General features: G+C 39.4%; 2 protein-coding genes across 2 annotated transcripts in view; one reads left to right on the top strand and one right to left on the bottom strand.

Moving 5' to 3' along the window:
* Positions 1-3,242, top strand: part of LOC127873855 (E2F-associated phosphoprotein-like) — a 12,936-nt gene extending 9,694 nt beyond the window's left edge. The window contains exons 4-5 of the mRNA XM_052417910.1: positions 801-1,020; positions 1,719-3,242. Of these exons, the coding sequence (XP_052273870.1) occupies positions 801-1,020; positions 1,719-1,983 (485 nt within the window). The 3' untranslated portion in view covers positions 1,984-3,242. The remainder of the gene's footprint in view (positions 1-800; positions 1,021-1,718) is intronic.
* Positions 2,460-13,276, bottom strand: part of LOC127873853 (N-acetylated-alpha-linked acidic dipeptidase 2-like) — a 27,883-nt gene continuing 17,066 nt past the window's right edge. The window contains exons 16-19 of the mRNA XM_052417901.1: positions 10,707-10,872; positions 8,722-8,803; positions 8,271-8,366; positions 2,460-4,971 (exon numbers count right to left, since the gene is read on the bottom strand). Coding sequence (XP_052273861.1) covers positions 4,740-4,971; positions 8,271-8,366; positions 8,722-8,803; positions 10,707-10,872 — 576 coding nt within the window. The 3' untranslated portion in view covers positions 2,460-4,739. The remainder of the gene's footprint in view (positions 4,972-8,270; positions 8,367-8,721; positions 8,804-10,706; positions 10,873-13,276) is intronic.

The following is a 13,276-nucleotide window of genomic DNA, read 5'->3' as shown; positions in this document are numbered from 1 at the left end:
TAACAATCACTAGACGATGTGTCATGTGAAAGAATTATGTTGATATCTCCAAGGTCAAGGTTACATGTTGAGTTCAAAGGTCAAAAATGGCCATAAATTATCTGGTGCGGGCCATAACTATGTCAATTCATTGTGAGATTTAAAAATTACTCGGTACATTTGTTCACAATCATTGTATGGTGTGCCATGCAAAAGAATTACATCGATATCCCCAAGGTCAAGGTCACACTTGGAGTTCAAAAGTCAAAAATGGCCATAAATGAGCTTGTCCGGGCCATAACTACATGTATGTCATTCATTGTGAGATTTTAAAATTGCTCTGTAAATTAATTTTGTTCACAGTCATTGGATGGCATGCGAAAGAATTCAATAGTTCAAAGGTAAAAATGGCCATAAATGATAATGGCATAATAATTCTTAAAAATGGCCATAAATTAGCTGGTCTTGTTCTGTGAAGACAGCATGCAAAATATTCTGTGTCAATGCAGCATGTGGGGATAGACGTCACGTCTGTGACAAAGCTTTAGTTTGGATTGGGAAACAAACACTTGTGCATGGTTTTTGTTGTCTTTTATGCTTTTGGTAGCATCAAATATTTAAAAAAAGAACTTAACATATGGAATACTTATTAGTTGCAATGTTAAATAAGTGATTTGGTCCACACATAAAAACAATGAAAATTGATGTCCCACAAAAATAATAAGTTTGCAGTAGACACCAATATTATATTTGAGAGAATGATAGCATATTTTGCTTAAAGTTAAAAAAAGTACACTGAAATATAAAAATATGTTTAACAGGGGACGCCGCTAAGAATAAAAGAAAGCAACCAAGCAATGATGATCTTCTGTACAACCCTGAAGAAGATGACGACAATGAGAAGTGGATGGAGACCCAGCGGCGCTCATACTTGCCCCACCCCCAACCTGGTCGCTCTCGCAAGCAGAAACCCCTGCCTAACAGTGATGCTATTTTGGATTGTCCTGCCTGCATGACAACATTGTGTTTGGACTGTCAGAGGTAACATGTACTTATAGAATGAGGAGGGTTTCCCTCAAGCATTATGGCATTTTGAAAAATATCTCGCAAATGTTTACATACCATTCAATTTAGTTTTAGTCCTGAAGGGAATTTTCTCATTTACTGAAATATGTTCAATTTTAATTTATATGGTCAATTTTTATGCCCCCGGTAGGGTGGCATATAGCAGTTGAACTGTCCGTCAGTATGTCAGTCTGTCCGTCCGTCCGAAATAAAACTTTAACGTTGGCAATAACTTTTGCAATTTTGAAGATAGCAAATTGATATTTGGCACGCATGTGTATCTAATGAAGCTGCACATTTTGAGTGGTGGAAGTTCAAGGTCAAGGTCATCCTTCAAGGTCAAAGGTCAAAAAAAAAAAAAAATTTATTTCAGAGCGGCGTTCTCATGAAGCTGCACATTTTGAGTGGTGGAAGTTCAAGGTCAAGGTCATCCTTTAAGGTCAAATTTTTATTTATTTCAAAGCGGCGTACTCATGAAGCTGCACATTTTGAGTGGTGGAAGTTCAAGGTCAAGGTCATCCTTCAAGGTCAAAGGTCAACAAAAAAATAATTTCAAAGCGGCCCAATAGTGGGCATTGTGTTTCTGACGAACACATCTCTTGTTATTTATCAAGTGCAAAAGCCTGATTACAGTTTTTGGCCTGCAACCCTCAAATTTTTTATTTGTGTTACAGACATGATGTTTACAACAATCAGTACAGAGCCATGTTTGTGTCCCACTGTAAGGTTGACACCAGTGAACTGCTCAAGTTTCCCAAAGGCAGTAAGTTGTCCAAGAAGCAGAAAAGAGTCCGCACTGGAGACAGTGCTGAGACAGCTGATGATGGCAACACTGGGGAAATGTTCAACCCTGTCAAATGTGAGGAATGTAATACAGTTGTTGCAGTGTATGATAGAGACGAAGTGTACCATTTCTTTAATGTGCTTGCCAGTTACTGAGATCTCTGCTGTTAATGGCCTTGGACTAGACAATGAGCATGAAATTATCTTCACTGTGCCAGCTGTCTACTGAGATACAATATTTTTTTCTGTGCCAGCTGTCTACTGAGATACCATATCTTCACTGTGCTAGCTGTCTACTGAGATACAATATCTTCACTGTGCCAGCTGTCTACTGAGATACAAAATCTTTACTGTACCAACTTTCTACTGAGAAACAATATTTTCACATTGCCAGCTGTCTACTGAGATACAATATCTTCACTGTGCCAGCTGTCTACTGAGATACAATATCTTCACTGTGCCAGCTTTCTACTGAGATACAATATTTTCATAGTGCCAGCTGTCTACTGAGATACAATATCTTCACTGTGCCAGCTGTCTACTGAGATACAATATTTTCACAGTGCCAGCTGTGTACCGAGATACAATATCTTCACTATGCCAGCTGTCTACTGAGATACCATATTTTCACAGTGCCAGCTGTCTACTGAGATACAATATCTTCACTGTGCCAGCTGTTTACTGAGATACAATATCTTTACTGTGCCAGCTGTCTACTGAGATACAACATATTCACTGTGCCAGCTGTCTACTGGGATACAATATCTTCACTGTGCCAGCTGTCTTCTGAGATACAATATCTTTACTGTGCCAGCTGTCTACTGAGATACAATTTCTTCACTGTGCCAGCTTTCTAGTGAGATACACTATCTTCACTATGCCAGCTGTCTACTGAGAGCACAACTAAAATGTGTTTGCATTTTATGTGCCAGCTATTTCATCAAGACCAGTTCTTATAAGAGTTGTAGCTCACTCTGCTGGCACCTGCATTATGGCCGTCTTTCATTCTGTATTACATGGCCAGCATGCTGGTTATTTAATCCACCATTTCTTGAGCGCAGTTACTAAATATTTTGTTCAATGTAGCCTATGTATGAGTATCCACAGTGATACTATGGTATATTGGACTATATCAGCCAATATTAATGTGAAAAATAATTTAAAGTTTTTTACTTTACGTCAATTATTATATACAATACCTGTTTGTGAACTAACGTCTATGTAGTAATACATTAAGTGATAGGACATAATATTATGTGTGATACAATAATAAAACATGCAGAACCTTGAAAATAATTTTGAAATTAATTAGTGTTTGTATGATAGTTGTTATCTGTAATGATAGTTGTTATCTGTAATGATTACGATATTTGTTATCTGTAAGGGTTGACATATAAAAACGGGATTGTACAGAATCTATGTTATTGTTTTTTTGGCTGTACACCTGCATTGAAACCACATTCTTACTGTCACTGTCTATCATTGTGAATCCATGCGGGCTTAGCTTCCAATATCACTGTGGATCCATGTGGGCTTAGCTTCCAATATCACTGTGAATCCATGTGGCCTTGGCTTCCGATATCACTGTGAATCCATGTGGCCTTGGCTTCAGATATCACTGTGAATCCATGTGGCCTTGGCTTCCAATATCACTGTGAATCCATGTGGCCTTGGCTTCCAATATCACTGTGAAACCATGTGGCCTTGGCTTCCGATATCACTGTGAATCCATGTGGCCTTGGCTTCTAACTATCAATGTTTATCACCGTGTATCAATGAGGCATTGGCTTCCAAATACAGCTTTTTTATGTCCTCCACCACTATAGTGGGGGACATATTGGTTTTGCCCTGTCCGTTGGTTTGTTTGTTTGTTTGCCCAAACTTTAACATTTTGCAATATTGAAGATAGCAACTTCATATTTGGCATTCATGCGTATCTCGTGGAGCTGCACATTTTGAGTGGTGAAAGGTCAAGGTCATCCTTCAAGGTCAAAGGTAAAAAAAATCAAAGCGGCGCAGAAGGGGACATAGTGTTTCTGACAAACACATTTCTTCTTGAGTCTCATTATACACCTGTTTTTAAAAAACAGAAGTATTCCTGGAGTACAGCAGAGGAATGTTTTTGTTTGCAGCATTACTATGTTAAGGACAAAGGTCAAATTAGTACTTAAAACTTTGTCTGTAGCATGACTTTTACCAGCATGAATAAATGTTTATATTGCTTGCCACAAGTGATCATCATAATAAATAAGGGTGTCAGGCTCAAGATCAGGGTCCCTAGGTCCAAGTTCAAGGTCACAATTCAAGTTAAAAGGTCACATTTTGGGAAATTTTTACTTGACATTTTGTCTGAAACATAACTTTGTCCTGCATGGTTGGATTTTCAAATAACTTGACAAAAGTGTATAGCATTATGAAACGGATGTTGATTCAATCATTATTTGTAAAATGTTAATTATTTTGCCAAAACATATAAACTTCTCATTTTTAATTTAATTTTTTTCACAAATTGGCAGTGTATCACAATGATTAAACATTGCCTCTCGTAACCCCTGACATTTGTGTAAAACCAAGAAGTCAAATATTTCCTTATTAGAGGAACTTTTTATGCTACTGGCCAAATTGCCGCCAAAAATAAAGCTAATTCCAGAAATATAGCGGTTCCATGTAAAATTTTTTTAGAGCATGTGAAAAAGTTTTTATATTTGGTTAAAGTCACAAAAATGTTTTTTTTAATCGGACAAAAATTAGTTATTATATTGTTACTAGTTACACAATAGTCCCATTATAAAGTACTTGGTATTTCAACTGCGCGTGGTCCCAAAACTGTACACTTTGTATATTTGATTATTAATGCAAATGAAACAGACATGTAATTAAAAGAATCGTTCTTGTGTCAAATGTGTAAGTTATCAGAAAAGTGGCATGGTGCTATTGTCTTCATGTCGAAGAAAATCAGTTGCATCCTTTAAGCTGTTAGCAGCGCCTTGAATTGTAAACACCAGAACTGAGAAATGGTGCTGGAGCCCTCGGATGAACTCTGCGTTTGTCGGATCTTTCCGTAGGTAATACAGAGCATCTTGAAGACCAGGGAAACTTGGACCACGAAATGACACAAACTGTGACCCGGAATGAACCAGATGTCTAGAAAGATCAAACACAAATTCACATCAGAATAGTGTGTCATGGATTAATGTTAACCAGGTACTCATTTAGATTTAATTAAAATATTCGTAAGAGAAAACATTTCAGGAAAATAAAACAGCCAAGAAAGGTCTAAGAGCTAGAAATTGCAACAACTGGGTGGAGAGACAGGGTTCAAAATGACAAAGATAACATGTGGACACGGAAACAACAAGGGTGAGTGAAAAGATCAACGAATACAAGGCTTATGTGTTAAGTTGAGGACAAAAAGGGAGTTTGAAAGGATTGAGAGAGTAAAGTTCTCCCTGTTTTGCTGAGAACGAACAGGGAGAGAAGGAGGGTCCAGAGTTGCAAGACTTACAGCTGAAGACGACCACAAAGTATTACTGGATCCAGAAAGACAAGTTTTACCTGTAGAGCTGAGGACGACCACTAAGTATTACAGGATCCAGAGCGACAAGATTAACCTGTAGAGCATAGGACGACCAGGGAATGAGACAGGTCAAGAGATAGTGTTTTTCCCAGGAGGGCAAAGGGGCATGGCGCATTACTTTCAAAAAGGGCATTTTAGCGCGCAGTTTTAGCAAAAAATGGCAAAAACGTTCCGTGAATACCTGAATGAGGGCGAAACATGAAATCGCATCAGAGGCAGTTGTGGAAAAACATAAAATATTAACAAGCACATTTAATGGTATATAGTTATTGATGCATTTAACTTACTTTGATTTATATTAATATATTTACCTTGCAATGCACATTTAAGTTCCATGCAGTTTCAATACACTGTACTACACGGCAAACATAATACTAGTAAAGCAATATATGCATATGAATCTAATTATACACAGATCCACTAACATATAAATGAAACCATGTTTGTCTTATCCCATTTCTAACGATAATCTTGTCAGATGTTTAATATTGCGAGTAAACTGATCGCTAACAATATGCAAGCACTCGTTTCCGTGAAATATCGTAATACACCCACTGCGTGGATTACAAATAAGTATGTTGTTGCTATCTAAAACATGTGCGCATAGCAACGTAAAATCGTCTAATACGTACGCCTAATACGCGATTTGCATTTTGTTTAATTAGTATACGTCTCAGTAATTAATTCAATAATTAATTATCTAAAAGAAGATATCGATAAATAATTAATTTGTGTTTTTTAATGTAATTATGGGTAAAAATATGTTTTGGTATAACTGAATTATGTATGAAATGCACAATTGCCACGAGAATAATATCGAGCTTTTCATTAAAAGTCTCCGAAGTAACAGTCCACGATTTTATCGTGGAGGAGTACACATTACCGACCAATAAGTGGTATAACATATCGATTGATACTGACATGGGGTTATTCACGCATAACTAATTCACAAACGCGCTGCCTCGGAGGCCATAATCTGATACTAGTCGGCTTAGAAATTTGGTCAAGGGGCAAGATGTTATCAATAAGGGCAAAATACAGCGGTTGCTCATGAAAGGGCAGGGCGGCGACCTTTGGAAAGGGCAGCGTGGCGCTAAATGGCTTTGAAAGGGGCAGCGTGGCGCTAAAAAAAAGGGGCATGGCGATTCGCCACGCTTAAACGGCCTGGAAAAAACACAAAGAGACACATGCCTTACATGTAGACCTGAGGACGACTAGGGAGTGTAATAGGGTCCATAGAGGCAGGGCTAACTTACCTATATGGCTAAAAACAATAAAGTAGTGTTACAGCTTAAGACGATCTGTGATTAATGCATGGTCCAGAACGACACTCCTTACTTGTATTTCTCAGGTCTACCAGGGTGTGTAACCGGATCCAGCGAGACAAGCATTACCTGTAGAGCTGAGGTTGACCAGGGAGTCTGACATGATCCAGAGAGACTAGGCATACATTTAGACCTAAGCCCAAGGCTTACATGTGCAGCTTAGGTCGGCCAAGAAGTGAGACAGGGTAATGATAAATGCTTACCTGAACAGCTGAGGACAACAAGGGAGTGTGATATGATCCAGAGAGACTTAGCTTAGCCGTTGAGCGGAAGACGAATAAGGAGTGAGACAGTGTCTTGAGTGAGAAGCCTTATGTGTTGAGCGCTGTAAAACCTCGGATTGAGGCGGGAACGTGAAACACAAGCCTTACCTGAAAAGCTCTCAGGTCTACCAGGGTGTGTAACCGGATCCAGCGAGACAAGCATTACCTGTAGAGCTGAGGTTGACCAGGGAGTCTGACATGATCCAGAGAGACTAGGCATACATTTAGACCTAAGGACGACTAGGGAATAGGAAATCATCAAGAGAAACAAGGCTTATTTGTAGAGCTGACGACGAACAGGAATTGTTACTGAATGCAAAACGACACGCCTTGCACAGGGTTTACCTTTAGAGTTGAGGACGACCAGGCAGTTTAAAAGGATCCAGAGAGACAAGCATTACCTGTAGACCTGGAGACGAATAAGGAGTGATTCGTGGTCTAGAAAGACAAACATTATTTGTATAGCGAAGGACGACCAGGAATTTAGGCAGGGTTGAGAAAAACAGGTATTACCTGTAGAGCTGACTACGCCGATTGAATGATATAGGGTCCAGAAATCCAATATATACCAGTATAGTTTGAGACGACCAGATGATAATACAGAATCCAGAGAGCCAAGGCTTACATGTGCAGCTAAGGTCGGCCAAGAAGTGAGACAGGGTAATGATAAATGCTTACCTGAACAGCTGAGGACAACAAGGGAGTGTGATATGATCCAGAGAGACTTAGCTTAGCCGTTGAGCGGAAGACGAATAAGGAGTGAAACAGTGTCTTGAGTGAGAAGCCTTATGTGTTGAGCGCTGTAAAACCTCGGATTGAGGCGGGAACGTGAAACACAAGCCTTACCTGAAAAGCTGAGGACGATCATTAAATATGACAGGATCCAGAAAGGTTGAGCTAAGTAAGACAAAAGATTGTGACAGGATCAACAGAGATAAAGCTTAGCTGTAGAGCTATTGTCGATCAGGGAGTTTGACTGTACCCGTATAGTTGTTGACAACAAGGAAGATAGACATGTTCAAGATGGACAAGTATTACGTGTAGAGCTGACGCTGACCATATAATGTTACAGGATCCAGAGAGATAAGACCATAGGACAAGGATGTGTGACAATGTACAGAGCGACAAGCCTTACCTGAGAGGCTGAGAACGAGCGAGACGTGGTACACGATTCAGAGAGATAAGACTGCCTTATATAGCTGTTGACGACAAATAGACAAGGTAGTGTGACAATATACAGTCAAGATGTGGAACAGAGTCCAGAGAGACAAATCTTACCTGTAAAGTTGAGGACGGCCAGGAAGTGCGGCTGGGTCCAGAAAGGTTCGCTCAACCTGCATCATCTGGTCATTGACCCGGCGAATCTCGAACGGACTGAAACAGACGCAATAATTCATATTAGATTGGTGATAACAACGCTGAGTGTGTTATTTGAGTTCTAAACACGTGTCTTCATTTAATTGTATTGGGACGAAAACTGTCAGCGTTTTATAAGTTTAACATGTGAAATTGAAATTTGATTTACGTGCTTTTTTTGTGTGGAATTAAATGTTACTCTGTGTTATGCTTCTTAACAGTTTTAAAGGATACTTGTTTATCAATTGGATGTTTATAGTATATGTAACATAATAATTTGGCCTTTGGTGTTGCATATTTCCAAAATTCCCATGGTATGATGCACAATGATTGAGAGCATACATTTAACACCATTCTTTGTAGTTTGGCTCACTTGTTACGGTTAATGTCTTGTAGAGACATATGAAAGCGCTCCGCTGCCTCCTCGAACATATCAATAACTCCATCCAGCTCACCTGGAATAGAATGTATTTTTAGCTCACCTGTCACGAAGTGACATGGTGAGCTTATGTGACCGTGTGATGTCCGGCGTCCGTATGTGTGTGCGTGCGTGTGTGCGTGCGTCCGTCAACAATTTGTTTGTGTACACAGTAGAGGTCACAGTTTTCATACAATCTTTATGAAATTTGGTCAGAATGTTCATCTTGATGAAATCTGGGTTGGGATTGATTTGGGTCATCTGGGTCAAAGACTAGGTCACTCGGTCAAAAACTAGGTCACATAATAGGTCAAATAATAGAAAAACCTTGTGTAGACAATAGAGGTCGCAGTTTTCATCCAATCTTTATGAAATTTGGTCAGAATGTTTATCTTGATAAAATCTGGGTTGGGTTTGTATTTGGGTCATCTGGGGTCAATAACTAGGTCACTAGGTCAAATAATAGAAAAACCTTGTGTAGACAGTAGAGGTCACAGTTTTCATCCAATCTTTATAATATTTGGTCAGAATGTTTATCTTGATGAAATCTGGGTTGGGATTGTATTTGGGTCATCTGGGGTCAAAAACTAGGTCACTATGTCAAAAACTAGGTCAAATAATAGAAAAACCTTGTGTAGACAGTAGAGGTCACATTTTTCATCCAATCTTTATGAAATTTGGTCAGAATGTTTATCTTGATGAAATCTGGGTTGGGATTGTATTTGGGTCATCTGGGGTCAAAAACTAGGTCACTAGGTCAAAAACTAGGTCAAATAATAGAAAAACCTTGTGAAGACAATAGAGGTTGCAGTTTTCCTCCAATCTTTATGAAATTTTGTCAGAATGTTTATCTTGATTAAATCTGGGTTGGGATTGTATTTGGGTTATCTGGGGTCAAAAACTAGGTCACTAGGTCTAATAATAGTAAAACCGTCAACAATCTGTTTGTGTAAACAGTAGAGGTCACAGTTTTCACCCAATCTTTATGAAATTTGGTCAGAATGTTTATCTTGATGAAATCTGGGTTGGGATTGTATTTGGGTCATCTGGGGTCAAAAACTAGGTCACTAGGTCAACAACTAGGTCACTAGGTCAAAAACTAGGTCACTAGGTCAAGTAATAAAAAACCTTGTATAGACAATAGAGGTCACAGTTTTCATCCAATCTTTATGAAATTTGGTCAGAATGTTTATCTTGATGAAATCTGGGTTGGGATTGCATTTGGGTCATCTGGGGTCAAAAACTAGGTCACTAGGTCAAATAATAGAAAAACCTTGTGTAGACAATAGAGGTCCCAGTTTTCATCCAATCTTTATAAAATTTGATCAGAATGTTTATCTTGATGGAATCTGGGTTGAGATTGTATTTGGGTCACCTGGGGTCAAAAACTAGGTCATTAGGTCAAATAATAGAAAACCTTGTGTAGACAATAGAGGTCACATTTTTCATCCAATCTTTATGAAATTTGGTCAGAATGTTTGTCTTGATGAAATCTGGGTTGGGACTGTATTTAGTTAGTCAGGTGAGCGATTCAGGGCCATCATGACCCTCTTGTTTATAATTTGTGCTTATTTTTACAACAGTTCACCAAAGGTCTATGTAGTTTTCACAAGTGTGTATACGTAAACTTGTAATACATTTATCCTTTAATCAGTATATCAGCTGCCCCCATTACTGTTGCCAGTGAATTTGAATTGATTACAATGGATACGTGCTGCATAAAAAAATGTAGTTTTTTTAAAGAAAATTCATTGATGCCAAATGTTGAAAAAAATAAACAATATGTTGTTTGTACAACGAAAAAGAAATTAAATCGTTTTAATCATATCAATACAAACTGTAAGCATTGAAATATGTACAGCAACCACGTTTTACCTACATAAATTTACAATCAGATCATGATGCTTTCGTTTAAGAATCATTTATATCTTAAGACCTACTCATATTGAGGCTGTGTCTCTCCATTTCCTCGGTAGCGTTTTTCCTAAAGGCTTCTGTGTAATCGCGAAGGAAGAGCACATAATCGCTCATATTGAACGGCAGCAGCTTGGAGTCCGCCAGGTCCCTCAGCAGCTCGCCTGATAGCTTCCCGATAGTGGCGTGCAACTGTAGTGACATGTAGATAATGGTGTTCAACTTTAGTGACCTGTAGATAGTGACGTGCAACTGTTGTGACATGTAGATAGTGGCATGGTACTGTAGTGACATGTAATTAGTGGCGTGGTGCTGTAGTGACATGCAGATAGTAGCATGCAACCGTAGTGACATGCAGATAGTGGCGTGCAACTGTTGTGACATGTAGATAGTGGCATGCAACTGTTGTGACATGTAGATAGTGGCGTGCAACTGTTGTGACATGTAGATAGTGGCGTGCAACTATAGTGACATGTAGATAATGGAATGCAACTGTAGTGACATGCAGAAAGTGGCGTGCAACTGTTGTGACATGTAGATAGTGGCATGCAACTGTTGTGACATGTACATAGTGGCGTGGTACTGTAGTGATATGTAGATAGTGGCGTGCAACTATAGTGACATGAAGATAATGGCATGCAACTGTAGTGACATGTAGATAGTGGCATTCAACTGTAGTGACATGTAGATAGTGGCGTGGTACTGTAGTGACATGTAGATAGTGACATGCAACTGTTGTGACATGTAGATAGTGGCATGGTACTGTAGTGACATGTAGATAGTGGCGTGCAACTGTAGTGACGTGTAGATAGTGGCGTGCAACTGTTGTGACATGTAGATAGTGGCGTGGTACTCTAGTGACATGTAGATAGTGGCATGCAACTGTAGTGACATGTAGATAGTGGCGTTGTACTGCAGTGACATGTAGATAATGGTGTACAACTGTAGTGACATGTAGATAGTGGCATGAAACTGTAGTGACATGTAGATAGTGGCATGCAACTGTAGTGACATGTAGATAGTGGCGTGCAACTGCTGTAGTGACATGTTGATACTGGCGTGCAAGTGTAGTGACATGTAGATAGTGGCGTGCAACTGTAGTGACATGTAGATAGTGGCGTGGTACTGTAGTGACATGTAGATAATTAAGTACAACTGTAGTGACATGTAAGTAGTGGCGTGTAACTGTATAGACATGTAGATAGTGGCGTGGTACTGTAGTGACATGTAGATAATCATGCTGAACTTAAGTGACATGTAGATAGTGGCGTGCTACTGTAGTGACATGTAGATAGTGGCGTTGTACTGTAGTGACATGTAGATAATGGTGTACAACTGTAGTGACATGTAGATAGTGGCATGAAACTTTAGTGACATGTAGATAGTGGCGTGCAACTGTAGTGACATGTAGATAGTGGCGTGCAACTGTAGTGACATGTAGATAGTGGCGTGCAACTGTAGTGACATGTAGATAGTGGCGAGCAACTGTAGTTACATGTAGATAGTGGCGTGCAACTTTAGTGACATGAAGATAGTGGCGTGTAACTGTAGTGACATGTAGATAGTTGCGTGCAACTGTAGTGACATGTAGATAGTGGCGTGCAACTGTAGTGACATGTAGATAGTGGCGTGCAACTGTAGTGACATGTAGATAATGGTGTACAACTGTAGTGACACGTAGATAGTGGCATGCAACTGTAGTGATGTGTAGATAGTTGTGTGCTATCGTAGTGGCCTGTAGACAGTGGCATGCATATAGTGGTGTGCAAGTGTAGTGACTTGAAGATAGTGCGGTACAACAGTAGTGATATGCAGATAGTGGTGTGCAGATGTAGTGACATGTAGATATTTGCTTTCAACTATATTTACATGTAGATAATAATGTGCAATTATAGTGACATGTAGATAATGGTTTGCAATTATAGTGTCATGTAGATAGTGGCGTGCAGCTGTAGTGACATGTAGATAGTGGCGTGCAACTGTTGTGACATGTTGATAGTGCCGTGGTACTGTAGTGACATGTAGATAGTTGCGTGGTACTGTAGTGACTCGTAGATAATGGCATGCAACTGTTGTGACATATAGATAGTGGCTTGCAACTGTTGTGACATGTAGATAGTGGCCTTGTACTGTAGTGACATGTAGATAGTGGCGTGGTACTGTAGTGACATGTAGATAGTGGCGTGCAACTGTTGTGACATGTAGATAGTGGCATGGTACTGTAGTGACATGTAGATAGTGGCATGCAACTGTAGTGACATGTAGATAGTGGCGTGCAACTGTTGTGACATGTAGTTAATGGTGTGGTACTGTAGTGACATGTAGATAGTGACGTGGTACTGTAGTGACATGTAGATAGTGGCGTGCAACTGTAGTGACATGTAGATAATTGCACGAAACTGTAGTGACATGGAGATAGTGGCGTGCAACTGTTGTGACATGTAGATAGTTTTGTGCAACTGTAATGACATTTTGATAGTGGCATGAAACTGTAGTGACATGCAGATAGTGGCTTGCAAATGTAGTGACATGTAGATAGTTTCGTGCAACTGAAGTGACATGTAGATAGTTGCATGCAACTGTAGTGACATGCAGA

Source organism: Dreissena polymorpha, chromosome 3 (assembly GCF_020536995.1).
Source record: "Dreissena polymorpha isolate Duluth1 chromosome 3, UMN_Dpol_1.0, whole genome shotgun sequence".
Taxonomy (NCBI): domain Eukaryota; kingdom Metazoa; phylum Mollusca; class Bivalvia; order Myida; family Dreissenidae; genus Dreissena; species Dreissena polymorpha.
The sequence above is the reverse complement of the archived record's forward strand: the minus strand, read 5'-3'. Positions and strand labels throughout refer to the sequence as shown.